Here is a 22038-nt window from a genome sequence, read left to right on the forward strand (position 1 = left end):
ATGAAGACATCTATTATACAGGGAAGAACTGAATACATGTCATATTTTTCAACACATAAACCGGGTGTGTATGTGTGTGTGTGTGTGTGTAGCTTATTGTTTTCTTCAGATTATATATACTCTGCCTACTAAATGAACTTTCTGAGAGACTGCTCAGTGCCTCTCAGCCTAAGCTACCATTAAATGAGGAGGGGGAGAACCATGTATACCACCTTGAGCTCCTTGCAGGGGGAAAAGTAGGATATAAATGCAATGTATGTATTTTTCCGTCTATAAGACACCCCCCTGTATAAGACGACCCCCTTTCTTTTTTAATCCAAAATTAAAAAATTAAGTTGTTTAGCTTTTTAGGGGTGGGGTGGGGGAGGTCACTTCCGCCAATCGCTCACCCGCCTTCCTGCCACTGCCGATTGCTTGCCACAGCCACTGCCAATCGCACACCTCGCTACAGCCGTCAATCGTCTGCCCAATTGCCGCAGCCACAGCCAATCGCCAGCTGGCCTTGCCGCAACCACCAATCGCCGCTGCCAATCTCCTGCTTGCTGCTGCCATTAATCGCACGTCCCTCCCCCTCTGCATTCACTATCTGTGTATAAGACGACACCCAATTTTTGCCTAGTTTTTTTTAAGCGAAAAGCATCGTCTTATACACAGAAAAATACTGTAGGTAGATAAGTAAATAAGTAAGTAAGTAAAATCATTGGTTGGGAACCTGAAACCTGGGGGCCAAATTTGGGCATCTCTGTCAGCCCCTTTAACTCTCCCCAGGCCATATCCCTCCTTGACTTGGCTGCAATGTAGCTTTGAACTCTGAAAATGTGTATTGCTTACCTGGGTGACGGATACAGAGGGGCGTGTGAGTGTGTGTAGAACCTAGCCTACTATAGAAAGATAAAAATCGCAGTTGTTGTTCCGCCCACTTTTGCCTGTGGCTGTGTCTGCCACCAGCATGGAAAGCCCAGAAAGCCACCCAAAAGGACATGCAGTCCTTGGGCTGAGAACTCCCCCTGCCCCAGCAATAGACAGCATGACAATGTCCATAATTGCAACAAGAATATGTATGTTTCCCCCAGTCCATAAATGGCTGTCCAAGCAGCAGGATGTTCAGTCTGACAAGTCAGTGCTTTCTCACTTGAGTTCCTGGCCCAGATAGCAGAGGCAGGCAGTGATGGAAGCCTCCCTCAAGGCCACAGATATTTCAGTTGCTGCTCTAGGCCCATGGTCCATGCCCATGCAGAGCTTGTCTGAGGCCTGCAGGTGTGGGGGGGGAGTCTTGTCCACGGGATGTGCCACCGTGGCAGCACCACCTAATCTGATCTGACACTATACACTAGTACGCAGTAACTGTTAGTTTCTGTTTTGCCACTGAGCAGCTGCTTGGAATCACAGGACTCTGTTTACATTCCAGAGTCCTTCCAGACTGTTGGAAGTCTCACAGGAGACGGGAGACAGGATGTGACGTTAGTGGTTTCCTGTTTCCTTTGTTCCTTTGTTCAGTTGCTCTCTGCTTTCAAGGAGAGAGGATGTCTTTTCTGTCTGCGTAGCTTAGAAATAAAACTCTTTGCAATGTAGCCCAAACCTCTCGTCTCTTTCCTGTGCTGGAAACTCTGCTGAAGAATGTGCCTGAGGCCTTATCAAAGGCTCAGGTCGTTAAACACGTTGGGAGGCGATTCTGAAGGACTCGGGGGAAGAAAATGAGCTTTATCAGCTTGGCCGAGCGGAGATCCTGACTGTAACACGGGTCCAAATTTTACTGTTGAAGCGTTGCAGTGCATACAAACTGGCATGGGCATTTTCCCATGGTTGTTAAGCCCATTAAGACCCCGGTCATTTAGGAGGCATGGGGTGTTCTTGACATGACAACGTGAGTGGCTGCCCGCATGCTCTGCCTTTGCTTTTTCCTTTCAGACCAGGGCTTCCTCAATGCTCAGGACTTTCCCATAAGATTCTGGCCCTCTTGGCCGATGCAGAGGGTGCTGTGGCAACAAAGGTATTAGAAGCCTCCCCCCACCCCACCCCCATTCTTTGGTATAATGAGTATCTCATACAAAATATGTTTACTTGGGCATTAGGTCATTACTACTGCTTGAAATCTCAGTTGTTTAGTCTTCCCAGTTGTACAATTCCCATTAGCATTGCTGAGACTTAACAGCAAGTATCAAGAGGAGTACATAATAGAAACTAGACCAAAGGGAATGTGACAGGCTAGTTAATAGATGATTAGAATAGAGGAGCTTTAAGCTTGATTCTCCCTTGGCTATGTACTTCACTGCGTTGTGACATACAGAGAGAGCGTCACCTCCAGGGACAAGATTCAGAGCAAGATTCAGAGCTATTAACCTTCCTACTACAGAAGTTGAGGCTTTCTAATTAAGCAAATAGGAGTACTGGCAACTATCCTGCAAGCTGAGCTTGCATATTCAACAGTTTGCTAGTTAAAGCTGAGCTCTGTTTGTGGTGATATTGGCAATTACAGAGCTTAATGAAAAGATGCTTTATCATCTAATTCAAATATGCTGGAAAGTGGGGGACTTGCCACCAAATATTTGGCTGCTTAGTGTAAATAAGGTGGGTGGGGGTAGACCTGCAATCCTGGAGCTGTACCTAGACCCCAACTCCCATCATTCCTGACTCTTGGCCAGACAGACTGGGACCAATGGAAGTTGGGGGCCCACAGCATCTGCATAATCATCACTTAGCTCCCCCCCCCCCCCGCCGCCAGCTTGAATTTAGTGGTCAAATTCACACACTGGCAAGTTTGGAGTCTCTTACAACAGCTTCCATTTGATATTTCATAGTATTTCCTACAGTTATTACAGCGAACAATGGAATATTTATATTATGATCAGGTATTTCCCTCCAGAAATAGCCATGTCTTCTGGGTGATGAAATTTTGTACCTTTCAGAAACAATAATGAGATGTACTCTGATGTTCTGAGCTGCGTAGGGTTGCCAACTGGACAGGGAAAGAACAAGCCTTTCATTTTCTTGTGCCTTTAACATAGGCTTGATATGCATACATCAGCAGGTAGATTTTTCTTCACATGAAACTAAAGTTTATCTCCTGCTAATTGCTGTTGGGGGACACGGGTGGTGCTGTGGGTTAAACCACAGAGCCTAGGACTTGCCAATCAGAAGGTTGGCGGTTCAAATCCTCGTGACGAGGTGAGCTCCCGTTGCTCTGTCCCTGCTCCTGCCAACCTAGCAGTTCGAAAGCACGTCAAAGTGCAAGTAGATAAATAGGTACCGCTCCGGCGGGAAGGTAAACGGCGTTTCCATGTGCTGCTCTGGTTCGCCAGAAGTGGCTTAGTCATGCTGGCCACATGACCCAGAAGCTGTATGCCAGCTCCCTCGGCCAATAAAGCGAGATGAGCACCACAACCCCAGAGTCGGCCACGACTGGACCTAATGGTCAGGGGTCCCTTTACCTTTTAATTGCTGTTGATCAATCTTCACCTTAAGGGAAGATAGTTCCTGGGAGGAAGGAATTCAAATGATGGCATCTCTAGAACTATGGAAGAACGGACGCACACAGTTGGACATACCTTTGGAGTTCTAGAATAAACAAAAGCTCTACATTGCCATCTGATAACCTTATGAGAAATAGTTGAACTGCTAAATTGTTCAACTCCTTGTAAGGTCAAGATATTATGTAATTTTTATGTTGCTGCTGCAGAAAGTGGCATAAATTTAGCGGGTGTGGTTTACGGTTTCCTGATCAAAGACAGAAGGAAGGGAAGGCAGGATACACAGAATACATAGAAAGCTGCCTCAGACCATTGGTCCATTTAGCCCAGAATCGTCTTCACTGACTGGCAGCATCTCTCCAGGGTCTGAGGCAGAGGACATTCCAAGTTCTACCTGGAGATCCTGGGCATTGAAGCTGGTACCTTTTTCACCTTTGCAGTGCAGTTCCAACCATGTTCATTACTTGGTAGTTAGCTCCAGTGTGATTTAAGTTAAATTTTCTTTCACGGAAAGAGGTTTACAGCCTTAGAATGGAAAGGAAGGGAATGTTGTCGCGGAGATGAGCTCTATCAGTGGCTCTTTACCATAATAGCAACAGGCAGGAACGGGGAACCTCTGGCCCTCCAGCTAAAGCAAATTTTACCTCTTTAAAAATCAGAATGAACCACTCATTTGTGAACATGCTCTAAGGTTGCAGTCCTGTGTTCACTTACCAGGAAGCAAGTTCCGTTGAACATAACCTCTGGCAGTTGCTGCATTTTTAATTGTCAGTAATTCACTGATACTGCAATATGTTTTTGATTGTTTAAAATGAAGTTGTGAGCTTTGAGTATATTGCATAGAAAGCAAGCTATAAATGTATTAAATACAAATAAACATGCCTATGATCAGGAACAGCATCTTAAAAAGCAGAGACATCACCTTGCCAACAAAGGTCCTTATAGTTAAAGCTATGGTTTTCCCAGTAGTGATGTATGAAAGTAAGAGCTGGACCATAAAGAAGTCTGATCGCCGAAGAATTGATGCTTTTGAATTATGGTGCTGGAGGAGACTCTTGAGAGTCCCATGGATTGCAAGAAGATCAAACCTATCCATTCTTAAGGAAATCAGCCCTGAGTGCTCACTGGAAGGACAGATTGTGAAGCTGAGGCTCCAATACTTTGGCCACCTCATGAGAAGAGAAGACTCCCTGGAAAAGACCCTGATGTTGGGAAAGATTGAGGGCACAAGGAGAAGGGGACGACAGAGGACATGATGGTTGGACAGTGTTCTCGAAGCTACCAGCATGAGTTTGACCAAACTGCGGGAGGCAGTGGAAGACAGGAGTGCCTGGCGTGCTCTGGTCCATGGGGTCACGAAGAGTTAGACACGACTAAACAACTAAACAACAACAACAATGATCAGGAACAGAAAAATCTCTTTGTGTATATAAGGAAACCTGGGAGTTCTTGATGAAGCTAGTGCTGTAAGTTATTTCTCTCCTCTTACCACCATCTAGTGGGGAAGTAGAACATGTTCTTCTACAGCATACTGCAGGGAGGGAGAAGAATAACCTGAGTCATGTATCCAAATCAGACCAAAGAAATGTACTTCTGTGACAACCATAAGGGCTTTAATACATAAGTATATCCAGCAGTCCTGCTTTCCTTTTATATAAACTGCTTGTTAACTTGATGCAAAGAAAACTGAGTCTTTGGAAATAGCAAGGACAGGAGAAGGGATTATTTTGTGGTTGTGTAATGGATGACGGGGGGGGGGGGGGATACAAAGCCATGGGCTCATGCTGGTGCTTAAGGGAACCTTTTGGATAGGAGAGAAATAAGCAGAAACAGAGATGGGTTATGGGTGTGAGGAAGAGGAAATGGAAATGAGGAAATGGAAGAGAGTGGTATCAAAATAATAATAATATCTAAGATTTTTGTTGAGCTTTCAAGTGCACAAAGCACTTCATATGCATTATCCTGTTGTAATCCTCACAGCAAACCTGGGAGGCAAGTCAGTGTTACGATTGCCCATGTTGTAGATGTCAGGGAGGGAAGCTAATTATTATTATTATTATTATTTATTTATTTATTTATTTATTCCCCGCCCATCTGGCTGGGTTTCCCCAGCCACTCTGGGTGGCTTCCAATCGAATATTAAAAACACAGTACAGTGGTACATACGCTTCAGGTTACATACGCTTCATGTTAAAGACTCCGCTAACCCAGAAATAGTACCTCACGTTAAGAACTTTGCTTCAGGATGAGAACAGAAATCGTGCTCTGGCGGCACAGCGGCAGCAGGAGGTCCCATTAGCTAAAGTGGTCTTCAGGTTAAGAACAGTTTCAGGTTAAGAACGGTCCTCTGGAATGAATTAAGTTCTTAACCCGAGGTACCACTGTACCAGCTTACCTGGGAGCAAGCACCACTTAGCACAGTGGAACAGAATTCTGAATAGAAAGGCACTGGACTGCTCTGTCAATAATTATGTATATTTGCTTTAAAAGAAATATTCAGGGCTGGGGAGAAAGTGCCAAGCTGCCATAGCTTCACGGACCAGTCTTTCTAGCTGACAGCAAGAGGGGGAAGAAGAACAAAAAGCTGCTTTCCCCGCCCCCCCAAGCCTTTGCTTCCTCTTGCTTTTGAACTGCTAGGTTGGCAGGAGCAGGGACCGAGCAACGGGAGCTCACGCCATTGTGGGGATTCAAACCGTGCACTCTGGCTTCTGTCATTGTGTTCTATTGTGGCAAAAGCTGTTTAGTCCTGCTGGCTACATGACCTGGAAAGCTGTCTGTGGACAAATGCTGGCTCTCTCGGCCTGAAAGCAAGATGTGTGCCACAACCCCATAGTCGCCTTTGACTGGACTTAACTGTCCAGGGGTCCTTTGCCTTTCTTCCTTTTTTATCTTTATAAGGTGTGTGATCTTTGTTGTATATTTTGTTGTTTCTTCAGCTTGTAAACTACTTTGTGTATGGTAACATAGGAAGGCGGTATACTAATTTAAAATGGAATGAAATGATATATGTTTCTAGTGTGTTGCTGTTGATATGCGGCTGCACCCAATGGTGACTTTGTGCTAGCACAAGGTGGTGGAGTATCAAAAAAAATTCCCAGTTCCATCTCCCGCTGCCCAAGAGGTTGCTTCTGAGGACTAAGGGGTCCTCAGGAAAAGTATGGAAAGGCTGCAGTAGGTAGAGGGAAGCAGGAAAGAAGTGGTATTCAAGACTTCCTGCTTCCTACAATGGTAGTAGAACACAGCTGTTATGTCCAGTAGCTATTGCTAGCCTTCTCCATGAATTTGACTAACCTTCTTTTAAAGCCATCCCAATTGGTGGCCATAACTACTTTATTTTTCGCTCCATAAGACACACCGGACCATAAGACGCACCTAGTTTTTAGAGGAGGAAAACAAGAAAAAAAATATTCTGAACGAAACAGTGGATGTATGATTTTTGTGGTTCATTCTGTGGCCACAGACATGTGATCTGATGGTAAATTTGGGGTGACCCAATGCAAAAATCCCGAGGATCCATGTGGAGCCGCGCTTTGTAACCACGTTTTTGCGCCATTGCAGCCCCACGCAACAGTGGATGCGTGATTTTTTTGGTGCAGGCTATAACCATGGACATGCTATGTGATCTGATGGTGAATTTGGGGTGACCCAATGTAAAAATCCTGAGGATCCATGGGCTTTTACCTCGCCCCCTTCCAGGCAGCCTCCGCTAGAGTCCCTTATCTCTCTTCCGATCCCACTGATCAGCTGCTTCCTTTCAACACTCCCTTCCCTCTTGTTTGCCTTAGTGTCTTTTCCTTAGCTGGAGCAGTTTTTTGCTCTTCTTTTTCTTCTAATTTCTCTCCTTATTGCTTTAGTCTTCCTGTTTCCCCCCTTTGCAAGTTTGCTGTCTTTACCTCCCCCCTCCCAGGCAGCCTCCTTTATCTCTGGCGTCCCTTATCTCTCTCCCCGATCGGCAAACGATCAGCGGCTTTGTTTCAACACCCACTTCCCTCTTTAAAAAAACAAACCATGATCTGCTTTTCTCCCCTGGGCAATTTGGCTCCAGGGACCACACATTCGCTCCATAAGACGCAAAGACATTTCCCCTTACTTTTTAGGAAGAAAAAAGTGTGTTTTATGGAGCAAAAAATACGGCACTTCTTGTGGAAGGGAATTGCATAGTTTTAACTATGTGCTGTGTGAAGATGTACTTTCTTTTGACTGCCACGAGACTTCCAACATTCATCTTCATTGGATGGCCTTGAGTTCTAGCATTATGAGAGGGACAGAGACATCTCCCTTTCCTCTTTCCCCAGACCGTGGAGAATTATAAACACCTCTATCATGTCCCCTCTCACTCCCCTTTTCTCTAAACGAAAAGCCCCAAATGTTATAACCTTCATTCTAAGGTTATCTTGCTCATTTTGGCTGTTTAAGCTCTTTTATTGTAAATTGTCCTGTGTTTGATTTTATCACAGGCAGGGGATGGGAAGTAAATGCCCAAGGGTGTCCATGCATGAGCGGGATGGACCTCTGCTCTTGCAAAGATATTTCACCTACCTCTCCCCCCATGTACCCTGAAAAACTGCTCTGGGGAGTTGGGGGGTCTGGGCAGGGATCTGCAGGGTGGAGAAAATAAAGATGAAATCCCATTGCACAAGCAAACGTCCATTCGTGAAACGTCGGAGTCTACCCGTAATAAATGAATAAAAGCACATTTGGCAAATTGTGGGGAAATGACTGGAAAAATGGGGCAACTAAATAATTAAAGACTTAGAAATCCCTGGTATGGAAAAGTTAGTGATGGGTACCTGAACAAGAACTGAGCACAATTCTGCCACTGCTGCAAAGGCAAGCTCTCCTTTTAACACTCCAGCAACCGCTGCTAATGTGATAGTGCAATGGTAGTCCTGGGTGAACCTTCTGACAGGGAGAAACACAGTCAAAAGGCATACAGAAATGTTGGATAAGGGCTGTCAGATTGTTCGTGTTATGAGGCCTCGTTGAGAGGGGTTTCTTCTGGTAATATGCTTTGATTACACAGCTCAGACTGTGTTGATGGCTAATGAAATTATTTATTTAGATATATTAATGATTCATCCTACACTACTCTGCTGTTACAGGTTTTTGTTTTTTTATCAACAGCGTTGAAAACTACCTTTTCCTGCAGGCAGAAACAAAGCAGCTCTTAATTGTACACGTGACACCTATACGTAAGTGGTCATCATTATTAATTATCATTAATCCCTTTGAATGGTGCAAGACAATGGCTTGGTTTGTTGTTGTTTAGTCGTGTCTGACTCTTCGTGACCCCATGGACCAGAGCACGCCAGGCACTCCTGTCTTCCACTGCCTCCCGCAGTTTGGTCAAACTCATGTTGGTACTTGTAGCAGACCATTTTTATAGTGGCAATCTAGTCTGCTCATAAAATTGTTTTTTAATGCCATAGTGTTGAATCTTTTGGTGTTTGAAGGATGAGCATAATTCATCAAAGGTTCATGTAGGGAATTCTAAAACTGGTTTTTTTAAAAAACCTGACATGATCAATGTTATTTCTGGCAGTATTCAAGCTCATGAGGGTTATTCTTTGATCTAAGATAAATAACAAGACACTTCACAACTAAAACACCACACCCACTTTTCCAAGTTGAGGGGATCCTATTTTCATGTGCTATGCAGATACCAAGACACCAATCCTGCAAAGACATACATGGAGGCCTCACCTTATTTTTATCATAAAACAATGGGGGTGGGTTACCTGATTTTGTTTCCCATGCCAGTCCCACTAAAAGCAATAACCCAAAGGTTAATGGGTCTACTCTGAGTATGACACCGAGTATGGCATTGGATATCATAGAATCATTTAAATTTACGAGTTAGAAGGGACCCAAAGGGTTTAATCATAAGCTGCTTTGGGTGGGCATTTCCCAGAAAAGTGTCCTAGAGTTTAAAAAAAAAAAAGTGGCCTTTTAAAGAAAATTAATGATAAAAATAAATAAATTATAAAAAAAAGTGATGGCAAAAGAGCTTGTTTTAAAGAGGCAGCATTGCTGATTTAGTATATTTGAAGTACAATTTGCACAAGGATACCTGTCCTTAAAAAGCTCACATATTGACACGAATGTCAGTTAAGTAAAATGTGACAAAACCTAGGGAGAAAACACAGGTTTCCAGCTCCTTTATTACAAAGGTCAAAAGTTATAACAATTTCAATTATTCACATGAACGCAGCTGGTATGCACGGTTACACAGACACAAGACCATCTTTATTCCATGAGCGAAGCAACTTTCCACCTATTTTATTAGAGATAAGAATGTGCTTCTCATTTGTCACAGCTTTGTAAACAGGTTTACATAGGACATAGCACCGGAGTTCAGTCCCCTGCGCAAGCTTATGCAACTTTCCTTTTACTTGGGAAAGAGCTCTGTTGTGATTATGCTTAACCCGAAAGGCTGTCATTCAGTGCAACAGAGCTTTTGCAGCTCCAAAGTGACTAGCAGCCCAGTTTCGTTACATTTCACATACAAAAATATCACTGGTAACCTGAAAACCCAATGGGCTTGATACATGACCATTATACTGAATTACTGCATATTCAGGTATTAGCATTATACACACACACAAAACTTAAACCATGGATGTATCGTTTCACCACTCTCTTACACACTTCTCAAGAACTCCACCACTGCTGTTGACTGTAAGAGTTGTTTCAGAGACTGGGAAACAGGAAAACAACATCTCCCAGGATAGGAAAGGTTTTACAAGATCCAACAATCACACTCTCCTTACCCCCTCCCCTAGAACAACCAGCTTGATTAGGGTTGTGTGACTATTCTGGTACCAGATGTACCATCATTGGGAATTTGCATTCTTTGTGTGTGCCATGGTAGAAAGAGATTACTAGGAAGAGGTAGGTAGGTAGGTAGGTGTATTGAAGTTTATGGCACGTGGCAGGCAGACCACATTGAAGCGCCTACTAACTAGGGTGAAGGAGCACAGTGATTTAAACAAAAAGCACAAGAAGCTGTCACCAACATATTGCAGCATGGGATAAACATAGCTAGGAGCCTTCAGATAGGGCTGCCATATGTCCTCTTTTTCTAGGACAATGGCCTCTTTTTCATGGGTATGTAAAATGAGAGTTCGTCATAACGATCCATACTTAAAAGCAGAAGTTGGCAAATGTGTCCTCCTCTTTTGCTCTTCAAAATATGGCAACCCTACTTCAGACCTCGATGGACACACCTCCAGTGTTCATTACAGCGAAGGTGTGGGAACAGTCAGATTGGGGAAGAGGATAAATGTCAAAATCCCAGTAACGCTGATGTTATGCCCATGATCTGGAACACATTCACTTGGAAACAAGTCCCATCGATTTCAAAATAAGCTTATCCCCAAGTGAGTGTGTGCTTTGAAGTCTCATTTGTCAAACAAAAGCGTCTATACAGAGTGCCTCTGTTAAGGCTTTGTACTGGTCTGAAGAGAGGATCTTTCAACCAAGAGATTGTTCTTTCACCTCTGCCTCACTTTCCTTCAGAAGAAGGTTTCTTTGTTGATCCACATGAGGCTGCGGGTCTCGTTCGGCTTGCACTCATACTCAATGCAGGCAAAGCTGTTTCCCCACTGACAGTGGTCTCGCTTGTGGTAGTTGTAGAATTTGACTTGCCAGACTGTTTCAAAAGCACCAATGTCAGTGACCTGGAGAGAACAAACCCAATTCACTTCTTGTTAAGAGCTAGAAAAACCATCCTCATCATCATCATCATCATCATTATTATTACTGTTATTTTATTATAAGAATTTCATTTATAGAAGGACAGAGTGAGAAAAATAAAGAAAAAGTGAGATTGAATGAAAAAATGGAAAATAAAGTATTTTTTCTTTTTCTTAAAGAGCTGCAAAACCTGCACGACTGCAGATTCAGAGGTCCTGTGAATACCCTGTAGCCTGACAAACACTAACCTAAACAAGTGTATCAGAATTAGCAGAGTTGCTGCACATTAAATAAAATAAGTTATTTGAAATAAAGCTTTCGCAGGACAGTGCTCGCTTAACTCTGTGGCATGAGTAGCAACACATTCCTATGCATGTCTAATCAGAAACGAAATAGATTGGAAAGAGAAGTTGCTGAATTGCAGCTTATTACCAAACCTAAGGGACGCGGGTGGCGCTGTGGGTTAAACCACAGAGCCTAGGACTTGCCGATCAGAAGGTGTGCGGTTCAAATCCCTGCGATGGGGTGAGCTCCCGTTGCTCGGTCCCTGCTCCTGCCAACCTACTAGTTCGAAAGCACGTCAAAAGTGCAAGTAGATAAATAGGTACCGCTCTGGCGGGAAGGTAAAAGGCGATTCCATGCGCTGCTCTGGTTCGCCAGAAGCGGCTTAGTCATGCTGGCCACGTGACCTGGAAGCTGTACACCGGCTCCCTCGGCCAGTAAAGTGAGATGAGCGCCGCAACCCTAGAGTCGGCCACTTCTATGACAGATACTTATGCCAAAACAAAGTCAAATCTGGCTTCATTCCACAACAACTTATATTGGGCATGAAGATGCTTTAAAAATTGTGATAGCTGAAAAACCACACAAAAGTCACCCCTCTAGGATTCGACGCCACTTACCATATGGACCTGCAGGTGGGCCAATTACCAGACTATTGTAACGGTAGACAAACCTATCCAGATACGTGGACGTGCTTAATCTCCTGTTAGTTTACTGCTGACTGCAACTGCTTTTAAAGCATTTTGGTTAATTTTTAAACTGATTTTATTCATAATTCAGATATTTCTTATAAACCACTTGCAGGGTATGTTACAATCAAGCTGTATCTAAATTTTGCTAAATAATAAAGTAATAGTACATCTAAATTCTCTTACGAAAGAAAACTGAATTCTCCCAGCTGAATAAGTTACAAATTAAGGAAACTTGCACATGGGTCTCAGGCTAGCACTTGGGAGACCAGGGTTCAAATTCCCCACTCAGCCATGATGCTCACTGGGTGACCTTAGGCCAGTCATAGGCTCTCAGTCTAACCTGCCTGACAGAGGAGTTGTTGCAAGCATAAAATGTGGCAGGGCTGAAACTAGACTTTCTGTCACCCAGGGCAAAGACCCAGTTCAGCACCTCCCCCCACGTGTGTTTGTGCGCACACACACACACACACACAACTCAACACATTTGTTCATAAGGGGCATAAAAAGTAGTTAGAGGCTGGAGAAGTCTCTGCAAATAGTAGAATTGTCTGTGGCTTTCATTCAACCTTAAGTAGATCTCCTCAGAGAGTAATAGATCATTTGAGGAATTCTAAGACTGTATGACCAAAGGGAAAATGAAAAAGTAAGAGTAAATTGAAAGGGTTTGCACAGAAGAACATGACTTTAAAATACCTGGGTGTGTTTGTCTAACTTATCCTGTTTTCCTAAGATCCTGTTACCATGGGGGGGGGGTTATGGGGCTGGGGCTCCCTGTTAGCTTGATTGTCAAGCAATTATTCCCTGTTTACCTGGCTTTTGACTCATGGAATGCTCTGTAAATGAAGGATTAAGATGAAATGGTTATCTGTTATCTCTACAAGCCGCAGGTCCACTCCACCCCCCCTTGCTGACAGGTGGGAAGCCTGGTGCCCTTGGGAAAGGGTCAGGGACAGAGATACTGACTGCTCCCCCATTGGCTACAGCCCTGAATGGGGGCAGGAAAGTCCATGTCCACAATCTTGAGCAGAGGAAAGGTGGGATATAAATGTAATAAAATATATTTTGGAATGTGACTAAGTTTTATTCAAAGTAGATGCATCAAAATTAATGAACAGGACTATGTTAAGTCCATTAATTTCAATGGGTCTACTCTCAGAAAAAGGGACGCGGGTGGCGCTGTGGGTTAAACCACAGAGCCTAGGACTTGCCGATCAGGTACCACTCCGGTGGGAAGGTAAACGGCGTTTCCGTGCGCTGCTCTGGTTCACCAGAAGCGGCTTAGTCATGCTGGCCCCATGACCTGGAAGCTGTACGCCAGCACCCTCAGCCATTAAAGCGAGATGAGCGCCACAACTCCAGAGTCGGTCACGACTAGACCTAATGGTCAGGGGTCCCTTTACCTTTACCTTACTCTCAGTAAAGCCCCACCCTAACTACCAGAAATCTTGTTCTATATTTCAGCTGCAATTGCCCATGTGTCTTCTAGTACAGGACCAGCCTAATACATTTTGCCCTTGCATCTCCCCAGTCAAGATGCGCAGTAGACAAGGCTGGCCTGCACCATAGACAGAAAAGCTCATGAGCAAACCCTTTCCTTTCCTTTCCTTTATTTCCAGAAGTATAAATATAATAATAAACTAAACTATTCACTTCCCTTTCATGACACTACGCTCCATGCTTCTACAGAACTGTGGCAAAACCACAACCCTACTGCAACCCCAATGAATTACTTTGTGAATTTCCACCCCTTCACCTCTTAGTTTTTTCACCTACAATTATGTCTCTTGCGTTAGTATATAAAGTAGACCCTGGTGCATCTGGTTGCACAAATAAAATGCACAGCTGGGGAAACATCAGCAAGAAATTAGCTTGCTTCAAGAGGCAGTGACCACCAATATAGTTTTGAAATAACTTCATTTATGTCCACTGAAAATGATGACCTGGTATGACTTGGACTACTGCAATGCACTCTGTGTGGGGCTACATTTCAAGGTGACTCACAAAATACAACTAATTCAGAATTTGGCTGCTAGGCTGGTGACTGGGAACAGCCACTAGGACCATGTAACAGTAGTCCTAAAGGATCCACACTGGCTTCCTGTATGTTGGTGCTAACCTTTAAAGCCATAAATGGCCTTGGCCCAGTATACCTGAAGGAGCATCTCCACCTCCATCGTCCAGCCTGGACACTGAGGTCCAGCTCCGAGGGTCTTCTGGTGGTTCCCCCACTGTGAGAAGTGAAGTTACAGGGCGTCAGGCAAAGGGCCTTCTTGGTAGTGGCGCTGACCCTTTAGAATGCCCTCTCATCAGATGTCAAGGAGATAAAGTATACAGCTATTAGAAGACATCTGATGGCAGCCCTGTTTGGGAAAGTGTTTAATGGATGATGTTTCGTTATGTTTTTTATATTCCGTTGGAAGCTGTCCAGAATGGCTGGAGCAACCCAGTCAGATGGGTGGGGTATAAGTAATAAACCATTATTGTTGTTATTATGATTAGGCCAGGAGCACTGGAAAACAGAAACTGTAAATCACAACTGACAAAGACTTGTTGCAGCTACATTCAATTTGCTTAAATCAAAAGGTCTTGAAAGATGGGGAGGACAGAGAGAGAATTGAAAGCAGTTGGTCATGTTATTACTGACAGCTAATCTTTGTCAAGTGCCTTCATCCCAGTGATCAAGAGCTGACCTTTGCTCATCTAAATGCATCTAAGATTTTCCAGACCAGTGATTATTGTAAGCAAATTCCAGGATGACTTTTCAGCCTAGTCAGAATCAGAAGCTTCGGAGTCTCACCTAACAGACACGAAGGGGGGCTTGCTTGTTATTAGATTATATAGTGGCCCCAGGATACACTTCTGACAGAATAACAAGAGAGAGAGATCTCTGTCCCAAGGAATTTACAAATGAAATTAGCAACTGTTAGCCTCACAAGAAGAGAATGGTAGAAAAGGGGAGGCAAGGGTTAACCAGGATGCACATGACTTTGCCCACATTTCCAACTGTAAAACCTATGAGCTGAACTTATACACTGCTTGATGGTAAAAAAAATAATAATAAAAAATCTCAAAGTAGTTTACAAAAGATAAAACAGCAGAATCGAGAAAAAATTGCAACTACCGTATTGACCCGAATAAAAGCCGCACCTGAATATAAGCTGCACGTTTAAAATTGGAGGTGGGGGGGGGAGAAAAAAAGAAAAAATACCCGAATATAAGCCGCTCCAATCCTCGCTGCTTCTGGCTGCATACTGGGGGGGGGGGGGCGTGCTGCGTTTCCGTCGGCCTTTCCCCTTCCTCACTCTCTCCCTTTCCGGCCTTGGGGGAAGAAGACGGGGGGGACTACATGCGGGGAGAGCCCCCACTTTGCTGCGCTCCTGCTGCTGTTTGCCCTGTGCTCCTGGCCACATACTGTAAGGTCACAAATATAAGCCGCACTTCAACTTTTCACGGTCTGAATTTGGGGGAAAAGTGAGGCTTATATTCAGGTCAATATGGTAATACAGATTAAAATTAACAAAACTTTTAAAGCATCTGGGTAGGATTGTCTATACAGGAATGTTTTTAGCAGGTGCCAAAATGACTGCTGTGAAGGTTCTCAATAGGCGGGGAGTTCCAAAGTGCAAATGCTGCCGCACCGAATGTCTGAGTTGCACGATAAGCCTCCCACTGACAGCATAAACCAGGGACCTCTGACCTTTTTGGACCCGGAGGCACATTTGGAAATTTAAGAACTGTCACAGGTGCACAGAACACCCATTTCACAGAGGATGCTCACCTCCAGCCCAGGCAGGCAAAGCACCTATGCTCCCCCCAAATAAGAACATAGATAAAACAGGCAACCAAACCTCTCCCAAAGCCCACAGCTTTAAAAAATGGAAGGAGCAAAGGGCCTTGGTGGGGACAATAGAAGATATCTGAAGATGCTGTGGTGGTGCCCACGGGTGCCACGTTGGGGAACCCAGGCTCAAGATGAGTGAAGGAATAATTGCTTGGGCATGCCAGAGATGTTTGTAATCAGAGCATCTGCTCATAGGAGATTTTCAGGGATCTTACGTAACAGCTAGGCTTTCAGCTCCTGTGCAAGGGAGCAATGCAATGTTTATTTGAGCCCAGCTCCCAAACCATGATGTTTCTGCCACTACAGATATGTTAAAATCGGTCCAAAGGCTGGAACTCTGCCGTGTCATCTGCTCTCAGGCTTGGCAGGTCAGCGTTCTTCCTGCAGAGGTGCATCCTATGCCTTTAGCACAAAACTGCACAAAGCAATGATGCCAGGAAGGAAAACCTAGACTTGCAAGGTACTGGTTTTTACATGTCTCCTGCCTGTGTGAGTTGTTACCACACATGGCAGCTGTTCCATTCTCCTGGTCTTACTATGCAGGCTGCTCAGCAATCATCATGGTTTATATGCATACACCTTGCAGTTTGTGGCTATCTGATGCAGTGGGCCAGGAATCCTGCCCCCAACACCCTCCATTTCCATTGAAATGCAAAGCCCAGTTCTGAAAGGTGGTCTCCGTTTCACAGTTATAAGAATGAAAGGCTTATGAAATGCAGAAGCTCTTAACAGAGAAGAAGGAAAATAAGTGATCTTATAAAGGTGTTCACAGCTAACAGAGATGCAGATGGCTTGCAAAATGGAAAGGGCTTTACTCTGGAGTGTGTGGGTATTACAGCCAAATATGATAGATGATATAAATAACAAACAACACCTTGGAGCTGATGTGTTGACAGAGGGTGCAATAAGCTGAAAAATGCAACTCAGGGGGATTAAATAACTTAAAGGGGCACAGTTTGGCCAGATTTGGTAGCTTTTGCTAAGTGTCTATATGGCAGAGATTGCTCTTTCAGTGGGACGAGATGGGTGAACATAAATCCTACACAGGTTAAAGGTAAAGGTAAAGGGACCCCTGCCCATTAGGTCCAGTCGTGACCGACTCTGGGGTTGCGGCGCTCATCTCACTTTACTGGCCGAGGGAGCTGGCGTGCAGCTTCCGGGTCATGTGGCCAGCATGACTAAGCCGCTTCTGGCGAACCAGAGCAGCGCACAGAAACGCCATTTACCTTCCCACTGGAGCAGTACCTATTTATCTACTTGCACTTTGACGTGCTTTCAAACTGCTAGGTGGGCAGGAGCTGGGACCGAGCAACGGGAGCGCACCCCGTTGCGGGGATTCGAACCGCTGGCCTTCTGATCAGCAAGTCCTAGGCTCTGTGGTTTAACCCACAGTGCCACACAGCTTACATTGCTGCAATAGCACAATACAGCAGTAAAAGATTCCTTGCACCTCACCACCAAGGATGGCAGGGGAAAGGAAAAGCTGTAATCCTTTGCTCTGGATTCAAGAACCCTGAATGGAGTCTCCCAATAAAGATAAAGAGATGATGGCAAACATGGGAAATGCTAGCATGTTAATGGTCAGCCACAGCTAATTCTGAGTGTTTTAGCCAAGGGCACATATCTTTAAACTAATGCCCAAGCCAGAAGAAGCCAACCTGGTTCCCTCTAGAAAATGTGGGACTCCTGTCAGTCCCAGCCTGCATTGTGCTTGCCTCTGAATGGCCCAGTTTTGCTGCAAGAATATGTCTAGTCACGGATGACCACGTGTCGCTCCTTAAACCTCAGGTGAACTGGAGCGATGAATGGGTCAGCTGAGGTCATGGGCTCTGCAGAGTAATGGCCAGTCGGCCTTTGGAGGTTTACGCTGTCACAGATGCTTAAAAAGATAGAAGTCCAAGGTAAAGGGGAATTACAACAGACAGTGCTATGTTCTTAAGTGCTATACCTTTTAAACAGACCAGAATGCACTGCCTGTGCCCAGACAACATGACTTATGCTACCCCACACCCCAAAACACACACTACCTGTATGTTGATTTGTATGGGCTGCCTCTCGCCACTTTTAGTGTGAGTTACGCCTTCTGTATCGTAGATTCCAGTGTAGGTAACAGCTTGGGGGTCTCTCGACTTCTCTTCCAGGGGGAACGTTACTCCCCCGATACCCATAGTCCTGAAAGAGTAGTTAATATTCTTAGCAAGCCTCTCTTCCTAATGTGGAGAGAGAAAGGTTTACAAGCAAACATCTGCCATGATTATAACCAGCTCCCTTTAGTTTTCTGTCCATATATCAGAATATAACAGAGAAAGGAAGGCGGTACAAGTGCCATGCTACTGTCATTCATTACAGTGCGGGAGGGGGGACATACAATGGACAGATACTCTCAAGAAACAAAGAAGTATTCAATTCCACCACTTTCTGTTCAGGAGGCCATCAAAGAAGATGTGCCTCCTCCACGTGAGGTCCAGAGGGTGGCAACACAAGAACAGGGCTTTTCTGCAGTGGCTCCCTGTTTGTGGAATGCTCTCCCTGTTTGTGGAATGCTCTCCCTGTTTGTGGAATGCTTGCCTGGTACCTTCTTTATACATCTTTAGGCTCCCAGGCCTTTGAATGATTCACATCACTTTTAAATGTCCTTGTGGGAGAGAGGGTTATGGGTTTGTTTTGTTTTTCGCATTTTTATTTTGTATTTTATGCTGTGAACTGCCCTGAGATAAATAATCACACTCTCTCCTCCCCAAGGGATGCCCTTAAAATATGTCGGCGACTCTTTTTGCAGGTATCTGTCTATGTCATATAGCTGCAGTTCAAAAGAATTTGATTATGTGCCACTAATCTCAATGAATACAAATGAGTAATAAGTCAAACAGTCGACTTATTATAGTCGAACAGTCGAAACGCCACAAAAGCCAAAGAAGAAAATTGGGCTGTAACAAGGAGAAATTGGAGGGGTTTGTTTTCAAACCTGCCTTTTATGACTCAGAAGAAAATACCTCTGTGTTTGTCCTATGGGAGCCTCTGAACATAGCAAACTGTTTTATAGCTCAGTATCGTCTGCAGAGATTGGTAGTGACTTTCCAGGATTTCAGGTATAGGATTTCCCCAGCCCTACCTGGAGATTATTGGGACTGAACCTGGGACCTAGTGCAGGCAAAGCTCTACCACTGAGCTATAAACCTCCCTTAGAGACAGCCAGCTCAGCTACTAACACTGGAAATGGAGCTATGGTGTCAGGGGCGTAGGAAGAGTGTCATCCTGGGTGTATGTGTGACAAAATCCCCCCTGGTCGGATCACCACCGCGCCGATCACCCTGCCCCTGGGAGGATCACCGTATGGTGCCTGGACAGTTGCTTCAAAGTTTCTAGGTAAATAGAACAGGATCTATTATTCACATTACGTCCATCAGGCATATCTATTTTGGAGCTGGGAAGTGCAGCAATATTGTGTCAAGTGAGGTTTCTGGCCTTCAAGACGTGTGTCTGGTGCAAGCACAATTCCTTGCTTTGAAAGGGAGGAAAACAAGCAAGGAGTTTGTAAGTCCTTAGATAAAACATGTGATCATGTGTATGCACATTTAAACTCACTTAGGAGCATAGCACCACCATGGCTTCATGAATGCAATGGACCTTCTGCTGCCTGATGCTACTCAGAAGCAATTCATATTTAATTCAATGGGTTCCAGCTACACTGGTGGGCTTTCAAATTTCAGCAGCACCAAAATCCGGTGGCCTCTTGCCTTCCGTTCCAGGTCATTGTTGCGACGCCCCCTGCCGCACCCTCTTGGCTCAGCACCTAGTGTGGGCGAACCAGTAGCCCTCCCCTAGATCCAGCTCTGCCAGGCAAGTGGGGAAAGGTTTGCAACTTCACTTGGGAATAAGCTCCATTTCACTGTAGAAAAGGTAATGCCTTCTTAAAGTAAAAGGAAAGGAAAGGAAAGGAAAGGGGGGGGGACCTCAGACTTTGGGGGCCCATTAGCTTGCTGCATTTTACCTTGCTTATTCAGTGAGTTAGTTCTTAAATTTGTACACTGCCCTTCATCCAAAGATCACAGGGCAGTTCACAAGAAAACGAGAATGCAAAATGAAACAAAACCAACCCGGTAACCCCAACCTCCCCTCCATTTAAAACGGCACAGAATGCTAGTCAAAGGCCTGGTTATAGACAAACATTTTCGCATTGCACAAACGGGGAGCCACCCTCCCGGCCTTTCAAGGAGGGGGCAAAGAAGAAGGGCCTCAGATGATGATAGCAGGGTCAGGGTTGGAGAGAGACTTCTTTGGATGCTCCGGCATTTATTGCTTTAAGGTCCTGATTTTAATGGATTTGTCTTTGACATTACCCTAATACCCCCCAAAAACCCGTTTGAATGGAAGGCAGAAAATGAATTAAATAAATGTCTCGCTGGCAACCGCGCCCCCCTTACAAATTCCGAAGTAAAGAGAAAGAGAGGATGCTGCAGAGACCAGGATCAGTCCCCTGGCGGTCCAGGAGTCAACCCTAGGCCCATTTGCTGCTGCCCCTCCTCACCACCTGCAACTCTGCACGAGGTCTCCGGGGGGGGGGGGGCCTGGCGGTGTCTCCTGATTCCAGAAGCCCTGGATCCGCCCTGCTTCCAAGACACCCCTAGAGGATGCGCGCAGGAGGGGAGGCCGGTTACATAAGCAAAGCCGGAGCGAGGACGCCGGGCAGATCCGCTCCATTGTCCCCCCCCCCCCATCCCCTATGCATCGCCCTCCTCCGGTCTCCAGCGCCGCACCTCGCCGGGCCTTCGAGCCGAGCCTCTCCAGCCCCTTCCCTGCACCCGCACCGGCCTTTTTCTGCTGGCAGGGAGCGGGGCGTTTGCCTGCAAGGCTGGCCTTCGCGAGCAGGCTGCTCGGCGCTTTATTCCTCGGGCGCAACGCAGCAAGGGGGCTCGTTTCCTTTTTTGCCAAGGTCCCGTTGGCGCTGCGGGTCCAGCTGGCCGCTGTGCGGGGTCAGGGCGCAGAGATGCCGAAGGGAAAGAATAAGAATGGGGATAAAGATGGAAGCCTGTCCCTTTGCCAGGGAACAAATCTGGGCGGGCAGGCGCGCTGCAAGACGCAGAAGCTGCTCTGGGGAGGGAAAGGTGAGGCAGGCAGGTAGGTCCCACTTACGTGGCCTGGATGGCTCCGGGTTTAATGGCCACCTCGACTTTGTACTTGGCCCCCGTGAGCAGCTTGATGGTCCGGTTCTGCCCGAACCTCTGGCCGTCCACCTTGAAGTAGACGGGCCCGTCGTTGGGCTGGATCTTGAGCGAGATCTTGATCCGCACCACGGTGGGCACCTCGGCCATGGCTGCGTCTTTGCGCTCCGCTCCTTCGGCGAGGATGGAGGCGCCGAGGGAAGAGGAGAGGGAGAAGGAGGGCAGGCTCTCCGCCCGGATCCCCCTCGCCACGAATGACGACGGAGGCCCGCTACACCCCCACCCCACCCCCCTCCCGCGCGGGTGCGCGCTCGGGTGCGGACGGAAAGAGCGGCGGGGCGGGCGGAGCGCGCGAGCGCGCGCGCGCCGCTGGCTCTGTGCGCAACGCGAGGCGCGGAAGTTAATCCCCGCCGGCCTGATTCTGGGCCGCCCCCGAGCCAAGCCGGGCCCCTCCCCGCGGACTCGGTCAGACGAGGCCAGCGGAGAAGGGAAACCCCCCGAGCGCCTCGCGGGTGGGGCTGCTCGCTATTCTTTTTTACGAAAATCAGTGCGAAGGGGGGCTCTGGCTCGGATTTAATCGCTCCGGGTGGAAACAGCTGTCTGCCGAGCATCTTCTCTCGGGGTGGCACCACGAAGAAACTGGACTTTGGGTACCGTAGATTGATAGTGGGACGGGACCCCGAGGGTCATCTAGTCCAACCCCCTGCAAGGCAGGAATCTCAACTAGATCATACATGCAGAGGTGGACCTTGGGAATATGGTGCCCTGAGCGAGGATGGCGCCCCCTCCCTAAATATTTCTGATTTTCAACAATTCACTTCTGTACAGTTGCTTTCTTAGATCTTCTCAGTAGGTGCCCAAATAAAAACAGTGGTACCTTGGGTTACATACACTTCAGG

The 22038-nt window shown here is 46.0% G+C and overlaps 1 protein-coding gene and 2 long non-coding RNA genes across 3 annotated transcripts in view; 1 reads left to right on the forward strand and 2 right to left on the reverse strand.

The window, feature by feature from the left end:
- LOC308473715 overlaps window positions 1–1283 on the reverse strand; it is a 9700-nt gene extending 8417 nt beyond the window's left edge. The window contains exon 1 of the long non-coding RNA XR_013984236.1: window positions 832–1283. This is a non-coding gene — a long non-coding RNA (uncharacterized lncRNA). The remainder of the gene's footprint in view (window positions 1–831) is intronic.
- The window catches only part of LOC308473698, a 26594-nt gene extending 13249 nt beyond the window's left edge, over window positions 1–13345 (forward strand). The window contains exons 2-3 of the long non-coding RNA XR_013984215.1: window positions 8592–8659; window positions 11342–13345. This is a non-coding gene — a long non-coding RNA (uncharacterized lncRNA). The remainder of the gene's footprint in view (window positions 1–8591; window positions 8660–11341) is intronic.
- On the reverse strand, window positions 9611–21432 carry CNRIP1 (cannabinoid receptor interacting protein 1). Its single transcript, XM_080999410.1, has 3 exons — window positions 21111–21432; window positions 18005–18149; window positions 9611–11146 (listed from the first exon to the last, which is right to left on the reverse strand). Exons 1-3 carry the CDS (start codon window positions 21287–21289, stop codon window positions 10982–10984), a joined length of 489 nt encoding a protein of 162 aa, XP_080855536.1. The 5' UTR covers window positions 21290–21432; the 3' UTR covers window positions 9611–10981.
- Between the last annotated feature and the right edge of the window lie 606 nt (window positions 21433–22038).

This window comes from Podarcis pityusensis, assembly GCF_964106645.2.
Source record: "Podarcis pityusensis genome assembly, chromosome: 3".
In the NCBI taxonomy this organism is placed as follows: domain Eukaryota; kingdom Metazoa; phylum Chordata; class Lepidosauria; order Squamata; family Lacertidae; genus Podarcis; species Podarcis pityusensis.

Bases quoted from the DNA above. Each gene is read 5' to 3' on its own strand.
- CNRIP1 (XM_080999410.1), bottom strand. From the start codon at position 21,289: ATGGCCGAGGTGCCCACCGTGGTGCGGATCAAGATCTCGCTCAAGATC. The intron at 18,150-21,110 runs GTAAGTGGGACC...CTACTCTTTCAG, and splicing joins CCCGGAGCCATCCAGGCCAC to GACTATGGGTATCGGGGGAG. The intron at 11,147-18,004 runs GTAGTGTGTGTT...TGTTCTCTCCAG, and splicing joins CCATACAAATCAACATACAG to GTCACTGACATTGGTGCTTT.